Raw genomic sequence first — 9796 nt, forward strand, 5'->3', positions numbered from 1 at the left:
GGATTGTGCACTCACAAATAAAAAAATACTCACACTGAGAGGGGAACAAAAGTGTGTTGTCGAGCATGTTACACAGACACAATGAAGCGGGTCCTTTTGTGCACGATGATATTCAACGTTTTTCCAAATTTGACCATTAATCCTTTCAGTAAAAGCACCAGTGAAAATGAGGACAATATTCTTAATGTAACATTAATGTTTTCGTACCATAATCATTCCGTTCAAATTGCCTTATGCTCAGAAGTGAGTCATGCTCAACATCCCTTTTCCATTAGCTGTGCTATTTCCCACTTGCTGCACCTCTGCGCCACAGACAGAGCTGTGGATCCAGAAGAATCGAGCAGTGTCTTATCTGCCCCGTTCAGCAGCAGAGCTTTTACAATTGGCACACAGGCATGCCGGGCGGCCAGGTGCAAAGGTGTTGCTTTGTTTGCGTTCACCGCGTTCACGTCTGCGCGGTGAGTTATCAAGTGGAGCACGCATGTGAAACTGACACTGGTACACGCTACGTGCAACGGGGTCCAGCCTTCGCTGTCTTCCGTCACGTTTGGGTCGGCGTTGGCCGCCAGGAGCTTCGCCGCCACCTCGGGTTTGCTGTGGTGGCAGGCGAGGTGGAGCGGGGTCCATCCGTTCTCGCCTCTCGTGTTCACGCAACCGCCCTGGTTCTCCAGCTGGACCACGGCAGCTTCGTGACCCCTCAGGGCTGCCAGGTGCATGGGTGTCCAGCCTTGGAGAGTCCTGGACACCGGGTCGGCCCCATTTGACAACAGCTGCCTACATATGCCCGTATAACCCTTCAGAGCGGCCAGGTGAAGTGCAGTGAATCCCCTGCTGTCTGCCCTGTTTGTACTCGCTCCGCTCTTCACCAGCTGTCTCACGAGTCTGAAATGGCCTTCCTCGGTGGACAAGTGAAGAGGAGTGCACAGGGAGTTGTCCGTAACGTTGGGATCTGCTCCCTGATAGAGGAGGAGCTTGACGATGCTCAGATGGCCGTAGGCAGAGGCGAGGTGGAGCGCCGTCCTCCCCCACGTGTCCTCCTGCTTCCTGAACGCCTCCTCCGACAGCCGTGAAAGCAGCAGGCGCACCACGGTTTCATGGCCATTCTGGCAAGCCAGGTGGAGGGGGATCCAGCCGCTCCTTTCCCGGGCGTCGGCCACGGCTCCTTTGTCCAAAAGGAGGCGCACACTTCTGTCGTCTCCATTCTGAGCACCGAAATGTAACGGCGCCCACTGGTCCTCGTCTCCCTGGCTGACCGATGCGCCATGTTCCAGTAATAAGGAGATGATGTCATGAAGCCTGTGAAACAGATGTTGCATATTGAGCAAATGTTGTTTTTATGTTAATCGTTTTTTTTCCCCAAATGTATACGTTTGTTGTTTACTTCTAAAACTACAGGCGTCAAAACTATTTGTGGTTTTAAAGGGGGTTGAGAACAGGACACTGACGATGAGTCTACAACTCATTACTGTGATGTTGCCAAGCAACCAGCTAAGATTCACTGTTTTTAGTGAGCCAAGAAAAGCATCTTCTGGTTTTATGCACATAAACGTGTAAATGACTTTTATTTTTCTGAGATACAGACCTGTAGAGAACAGCGATAATTAGAGGTGTGTAACCTCTAGCAGTCATGCAGTTGATGTCAGCTCCCAGAGTGAGGACATGCTTCACACTGTTTGCATCCCCGCTGGCCACTGTGTAGTGAAGGAGGCTTTCTTTCCCTGAGAACACGATGGAAACGTGTTCTTTTCTCAGCGACTGTCTGAAACTACCAAAGTCCTTTTTGGACAAAAGGGAGAGAATGTTGTCCTTGGCGTGAGCCTCTGTGAAAGGAGAGAAACAGGAATTGTATCAGACAAAGAAAGTGCGATCGTTGTTTCTGATGCCAACTTTTCTTTTCATTCTTTCATGACCTCATACTTTCAGGATCGTCATGTTATCGTTTGTACTAGTTTGCACAGCGGTTGCTGTCGGGATCCCGTGTTGCTGAGTCAAAGTCTGCTTTCTCAGTGAAAGGTTTTTCTTGTACATAAGAGTTTGGACAAATGCATCTCGAAAAAAACTATTTTTTGCCTCTAATTTCAAAAAACAAATCCTCTAAGAGGCGGCTGGTTGATTGTTTTTCAGATAAAGTATATAAAATTGTGAGAGAACTGCAAATAGCATTTTTTTTTTAAATGTCTGCCCTCCAGGCTTTCTTTTAATTATAGTTATTTTCCAAGCCCATTTTACCTGTGTGTTTACCTGAGGGAACGTCGGGCATCTGAGGGAAAGAGATCTAAAATTGAAAAGAAAGAAATAAAAGGAAAAAGGGTGACTCACAAATCATTAGAGGTCACATCACTCATCATAATTGGCCAGTAAGCACATATATCAATCAATATTCAAAGAGCAGCTTAAAGGGTATAAATAACACAGATATGCATGGGTTTAACTGCTGAGTTGTTTATACATTATATAAATAATGAATCTACAGAGTAAAAAGTCTTTTTGTACTTTTCTGTTTTTAGCTACAGAAAAACATTTTTGAAGCCAATTGACATTTGTGATCTCCTGAATCTTTCCACTCTTTAACATTCAGAATGGTTTGATTGTACAAGTGTATAACTGCTTCATTTGGTTTTCATATGCTTATTATACTCCGTTTATGTACTTTGGGCAAAGGTCATGTTTTAAGGAGACCATTTTTTTTCTCCAGCAGCCTCAGTGGAGAAACTGGAAATTTACTGTGCAGATCGAGAGCAACAACATCCTCTCTGGTGTGAGATTGCCTCTGCTTTTTGTTGTGGAACAGGGAAGACGTTAGTCAGTCTGTTACAGTCTGCAGTCTCACCATGACATGCATCTAATTCTTACACACTGGATGTTTAATACACACCATAAAATTAGAATGTATTAGTCTAATGTATCATTTATTATATTTACCAAACCTCTGTGCCACTACTGTATCAAAATATAACTTGTATAATAATGTTATCGCAATGTACCCAGAACAATACTGTTAATCTATCTATAAAGCAAGTCGTGTCTGTCTGTGTGTCTGCGACAGGCATATCTCGCTGACCGTTAGTCAGAATGCCTTAACATTTTGGATATGGGTTGAGCATGGCCCGATGGTGTGCATCATTGATTTTCATTTTTTTTGGAGTAATTTTAATTTTCGCGGATTTATCACGCTGCACCAGGCCGCGCATCAGGATTGCCAGAGTGTCAACAACGGGTAGGCAGCGGCTACCAATACTTGAGCACATATTTATTTAGCGTTAGCATGCGGCTAACTTGGCGAACCTGTTTCCAAAGGTAAGCTAGCGAGGCTAAAATTAGCATTAGTGTAGGGCTAAAACGGGGCTTAAACAGCTAGCTACACTAATGCTAATCGAAAATGAAAACATTTGCGTTGAGGTTGCACAGTGTTTGTATTATGTTAGCCTTTACGTTCCTACGGGCAATGCACTAGTATAATAAAATAGGCGTTTTATAGTCTGTGGACAAAGATTTTCAACCTCATTCTGTGACAATAAACAACATTTGTTTAATATTGGAACATTAGCATTGTTTAGGGCTTATTAACATATGAACCCAGCCCTTTAGTATCCTCAATTAGTAGTTAGTAGTTAATAATGGGGATGATTTTCTTTTTTGTTGGGGGGGTTGTATATTTGCAATGGATATAATAATATAAGAAGATAATCACATCCTAAGAAAAGTAAAACTAGATTAATTATAACCTTTGACACAGCCTCTAAATATAACACTAATTAATAGATGAGAATGAGGGGACTTTTATACAATAAACCTCTTGACCATTTTTTTTTTTTACCTTGCAGTACAATTAATCTGATGATACAATAGATCTTACAGTATTATTCAAGCAGACTATGAAGTGGAACTCACTTTATGTATGGGCGGAACCAGCCAAGCTAAATCAGATGTTTGTCCTCTGTTGCCGTTGGTGCTACAGTGGTTTGATCCTGGAGCTTTAAGGACTTCGCTCAGAGCCTCCGTTTTCATCACAGTCTCTGAAAGGAAAAAAGAAAAAAAAAACAGCAGACATCAACTGATCTGAATGTGTCGTTAAACTAATGCATCCCAGATGTGCGACTCTAAAACCCAATGGGATCTTCTCGTAATTGCATCACTTCAGCAAACGAGCAGCCAAGCGTGAGGCGCGAGCGGATTCTTCGATAAATGTAGGTATAACCGCATACTGACTTTTATAAACATCGGGAGTGAGCATAGTAGCCATTTACAAACGCTAATAACGGTCATTAGCGTTTGGTAAAACGACTTTTGGATAAAAGGTTGTTGTCCAAACAAAGGTGACCCTCCTTATATGCATTTGTATCTGCAGCAGTCCCATTCTACTGCTGACTTTGTAATTACATAGCAACAAGTAAATCAAGAGAAAAAACGACCACTTTCTAAATGTTCATTCATTCATTTTATGGAGCTGCTACCTGCATCACATCTGGATCGTTGTGTTTAGAGAATCACATATTTTCCTCAGGATACAGCAAAAACGTAATTGTAAATGTTTTCTGAATGTGTGCTTTGGGCCTTGTTAGAGCTCATCAGAGACGATATTTCTCCATCATCCTCTCGATGTACATTTTCAGAAAACACCAGCTCAGCAGCTGAGGGGATTCAGCGGATAATGGCACCGCAGTTCTCTCGGGAACTTAAAATGTATCCCAGATATGATTACGTGTTTATAAAGTTGGACAAATGACAAGGCACACCTGAGAACTCTGGCCTTTTCCTGTGATCCTGGTCCCAACACTGCTGCATGATGCCGACCATTGGGTCGCACTCGAGGGGCTTCTTGTCAGGTATCCTGTCCAGACAGGGCCTCTTCCCTTGTGATACATGGAGGAGAACTTTGGTCACACTGCAGCCTGAGTCAAAGAAACAAATGTCAGACACAATGTTCAGTGGAGAGAGAAACCACGTCAGCAATTATGTTTTTTATCTATCTATCTATATACCTTTAAGGCAATGCTAGACGATGCATTTCCCCCAATTCCTGTCATTATTCTAAGATAAGCCAACAGTCTCTTGATCTCAAAGACATTTCAAACTATGTGACCAAATGAGTCGGATAATCCACATTAATAACCCACAATGGCTGGCGGTTATGTTGACATGAGATTGTTGTTTCAGTCAGTCATTTTGAATGAGTTGGGGTTAATGCTCATATGAAAACAATGACTTCACGAGTGCCATGAATAATCTTAAGAATGATGGACACAATATAATCCCTTGCCGTTACGGGAACCTATTCAAATAATAACTCAGAGGGAGCCATCATGAGCTGCCACCAGCTGCTTTAGTGCATCCCTGACGCTGATTATTCAGGAGAGATGAAGGTGTTTGTCTAAGGGCCAATTCCAATTCCTATCTTAACCCTCAATCTTAACCCTCAAGCTCAACCCTTAATCTTAACTGGCCCTCAAAACCAAGTGTTGAGGGTTATTTTGTCACTTAGAAATGGGACACCCCTTAAATGCAGATACGTCTTCAGACTGTGGGGGGCAGAATAACGCGAAAGCTGCGTCCAGTCTGTCAACTTTTACGTCAGGATTATTTATTACGATCCGTTTGTCAGTCAAGTTATTAGGTTGTCAGTTAGTTATAAGATGATACTCATACAAATACCACAACCACGGACATATTCAGCTGACAGTTACCACACACCACGGCTTATTGAAAAGTAAACGATAGCAAACGATCGCTTGTCCACGCCGGCTATTGACAAAAGATCGTAAAATAAAAATAAATGTTACGCATCAATGACGTCAGTAATCCATAATATGGGCCTAAACTAAGATAATACAATGGTTTTCATCATTTTTATATCTCTATTAACAAAGAAAATACTTAACTTGTAGCGTACTCGTTTCGCTGCTTTCAGCGCCATCTTTATGTCAAAACACGCAATGCATTCTGGGTAGCCCTTGCTCCCAAGGGTGGTCTCTGAAAATCTCAATATTGAGGGCGATGCAGCCCTTAAACTTGCCCCTCAACTTAATGTTTCTGAGAATCGAGACAGCACTTGCACTAGAGGGAGCGCATATTTTTGAGATTGAGGGTTAAGCAAGGAATTGGAATTCACCTTAAGTCTCATGAGCGTTTGGTTAAGATCTGGCTGTTTGGCCAAATGATTTGCATCACCTTTCTGTGATTCCTCATCCACCGTGGACGGGAGCATTGTCATCCATTTTCACCACTTTCTCGTGATGTTTCTTTATTTTGTAGCATGTCTTTTCAGCATGTTAACGGCTGCATGACAGAGTTATAGATCCGATAAGCGCAACCTTTAACACAATTGAAAGATGCAGTTTAGTTGCGTGAGAACACGGTTCTCTGTGTTGAACAGTAACTGCTTTCACTCCAACACCGTTTAAGTGGCAACGTCGAGTCTCCAAACATTCAGCTGCAATGTGACTCGCTGCTGAAGTTGCATGTAAAAATCTCTTTGAAGCCACACTTGTCATAACCTACCTGTGTACGGCTTCTGCTGTGTCAGAATTTCCCACATCACGATCCCAAAGCTGAAGAATCAAAGCATAAAGAGTTGTAATTTTCGCACGTTTGCACATTCAAGAAACACAGAGGCAACACTAACGAAGTCGTTTTAAGTTCCAATAAAAAAGGCAAAGAAGAAGGAGTCACACTTGAGCTGCAATATGAAAAACATGCCTCCGTTTTTATGAAAGACTGAAAGTATATAAGAGATCAAGGTTACACTTCATGAATTGTAGATGGTGCTTTGGAACAGGAAAAACAGCGACGACTTTCTGATGGTGCAATTTTTTTTTATTTTTTTTTAAATGCCCTTGGCCAGTCACCTGTAAACATCGAAGGTGGTTCCTGGAGGATCACGACACTGAGTGAATATCTCCGGAGGAATGTAATTTATGTTTCCTCTCGCTGTCAAATGCTCCATGAACGACTTCTTGCTCGTGCCCTCCTCCCAGTGGATTAATCCAAAATCTGAAATCTTGGGTCAGCGAAACAAGAAAAACCCACACACGTTACACGGTTCAGAAACACCTAGAGGTCACTTGTAAGCATTTACTCGGTTGTCTGTATTTCACTGACCTTGACGTGGAGATGATCATCCAACAGGATGTTTGATGTCTTGAGGTTAAGATGGAGCAGTGGGGGTTTCATACTGTGGAGGAAATTCATGCCCATAGAGGCCTCGTGAATCATCTGGAACTTCTTTGGCCACATCAGAGTGTGACTGGCCAGGAGATTGTTCAGTGATCCATGACTCATGTACTCCATCACCACAGCAGTCGCCTCACTACACAGTCCGTACAGGGACGTGATGTACTTGAATTTCACTTTGGCTATGTTGGACACTTCCTCCATTATTCTTCTGTGGCAGAGGAAATAATGGTCAGTGAACTTTGATCACCGTGTCAAACATTGCAAAAGGCAACGCGAGCGAAACTGCAAGATGTTCGTCGCGTCCAATCACAACTAAGTCAAATAGCAGAAGGAAAAATATCCTACCTGTAATAGTTGTTTTCGCACAAGGTTGTGTCGACGCTTTTCAGAGCACACTTTTCCCGCCAGAGTTTGAGCTTGACTTGGTACACCTGGCTGAATCTGGATTCTGCCACCTTGATCCAGTTCGCCTCAAAGTCGCCCTTCTTGAAGTCCCTGAATTGCCCCGGGGATCCGTCAAAGCGATCCATGAGTACACAGGTCTCGTCTGACGCGGAGCCTCCAAACGCGCTCGGTCTTTAATCCCACATATAAACAAGGTTTAGCAGCGATCAATGAGCTCCGCTGGAGATCAGGTGTCTCGAAAGGAAAGAGAAAGTTGTGGATCACGGACGGTAAAATCATTGGCAGCTGGCTGTGTGAAAAAAAAAACATGTGCACTCGCGTGCATATAAGGCTGCTTTGTTTTGTGGGAGGTGTCTGAACCGCATGTTGTTTGCACTGAAATGTGGCAAAGCCGGTTCTTTTAGCTGCCAAGAAGTGCTGACTTGGCTTCCGGGCATCTACCTGTAAATGTTTCCCAATAAGCGTGCAGCTCTTCAACAATGCCTGGGTTCGGCACCAGCAGAGAGTCGGTTGCTGATGTGTTAAAAAAAAAAAAAAAAAAAAAAAAAGGCCTGTTGTGATTTGGCACTGTGTATACAGCAAATGAACTGCCTAATGAGCCACCCACTTCTATCAAATTGCACTTTAACAAGGCACTTAACCCCCTGCAGTTCCAGTAGAACAGCTCAGTAGTCTGCAGTTTGAGTTTGAGAGTATGACATTCCTCTCAGTGTGTTTACACATTCGCAGTGATGTCCACATCACGTAACTTGTCTTCCGTGAGATCATGTGTTTATTCACTATCCTTTGTACTGCGCTGTAAGCGATCGATACCACGTCTTACGTCTGCCGATTTTTTTTTTTTACAAATGACGCAATATTGGATATAATTCAGCGTTTGAAACAGTCAAACCCTCCCGGGCATCACAGTTACTGTACAGCATTACATCATGATGAAAACTCGCTTTGCAGGGATTTATGAGCACTGCCAGTCAATTTGAATTCCTCTCCTCTTGGCCGTGGGGCTACCCGTGTAATGAATTGTGTCAAAGTGGATTTTACATCAACATTTTAAACCTAATTTCATGCTGATTTTGTCTTTAATATGTTTATGTGAGCGCCAGCACCCTTACCTTTGCAGCAGGAAGACCCAGGTGTGTGACCCGGTCGGAACAAGGGCTTTTCTGCATGGAGTTTGCATGATCTCCCCGTATGTGCGTGGGTTTTGGGGTTTGCAAATTTGAAGATTAGGACAACTGGACACTATAAATTGACCATGAGTGTGAGAGTGGATGGTTGTTTGTCTCTATGTGGCCCTGTGATGGACTGGGGACCCTCGTGTAGAGGGATGGATGTTTATATGATGGGAGCACAGTGTCTCCTCACAGTTTGACAGGCGTATGTTCAAACCTGGAGGACCTTGGTGTTTGCATGTTACAAGGTAAAGACTCGTCTGACTAAAAGATGAGCAACATAAAACAACCGTGTTATTTGTGGCCATCGCAGGGGTCTCGTGTCGTACTGTGAATGAGGTTCAAAGACAAAAAGATACCATGACCATTTCACAGTGTGTGTGCTGCTGGGACACCAGCTGTGACGTGTGCTGCTACACTTACATCACGACCTATGATTCAATAGGTGTGATTATTTTATTGCGCACATCATACTTGATGTAGGGCCAAGTTTAATGCGTCCATGTGTGAAATGTGAACATTTGCATCTGTAGACATTATATACACACACAGAGAAAGAGGTTTGTCATCTGCAAATATGCAAAATGAGTTGTAAATTCAGCATCACAGTAAGATGATGTTGAGTTTTTTTGCAGACACTGTCAGGCCTGTAATGTGTGTGTGTGTGATCTTATATCAAAAGATTTGAACTGCTTTGGATTATGTGAGAGGATTACCGTAATCAGGGTCTCGTTCAAGAAGACGGTGACACGACGATGTTCTTTCCCCGTCGTCCTTTTTATTCCCACCAGCTGTCGTGATACATAGGCTCATCACTTGTATTTTCACCAGCGCTCAAACACCTTTTACTGTTTGAATTTATCTGTGAAGACATAAGGTGTTTTGTTGTGATGTCATATAGAAGGAGGTAAACTGAGGAATACTCATCAGTTTGGACTCCACCTTTATATAAATTGCTCCTCTGGGCCACTGTAGTAACTTTGGCAGTCATATAAATATCTGGGTCGTGTCCCTCGGGTTTCTTTTCACTATTCTTTTCACATAGC

At 43.1% G+C, this 9796-nt stretch overlaps 1 protein-coding gene across 1 annotated transcript; it reads right to left on the reverse strand.

Annotated features, from left to right (window-relative positions):
• Positions 1 to 254: 254 nt before the first annotated feature.
• ankk1 (ankyrin repeat and kinase domain containing 1) lies at positions 255 to 7703 on the reverse strand (the record flags this gene model as incomplete). Its single annotated transcript, XM_083886969.1, has 9 exons — positions 255 to 1296; positions 1583 to 1820; positions 2242 to 2275; positions 3892 to 4016; positions 4737 to 4892; positions 6499 to 6548; positions 6846 to 6997; positions 7099 to 7381; positions 7519 to 7703. The coding sequence occupies 9 exons, from the start codon at positions 7701 to 7703 to the stop codon at positions 255 to 257; spliced, it is 2265 nt and encodes a 754-aa protein (XP_083743095.1).
• Positions 7704 to 9796: the final 2093 nt, after the last annotated feature.

The sequence above is a fragment of the Microchirus variegatus genome (assembly GCF_963457635.1).
Source record: "Microchirus variegatus genome assembly, chromosome: 3".
In the NCBI taxonomy this organism is placed as follows: domain Eukaryota; kingdom Metazoa; phylum Chordata; class Actinopteri; order Pleuronectiformes; family Soleidae; genus Microchirus; species Microchirus variegatus.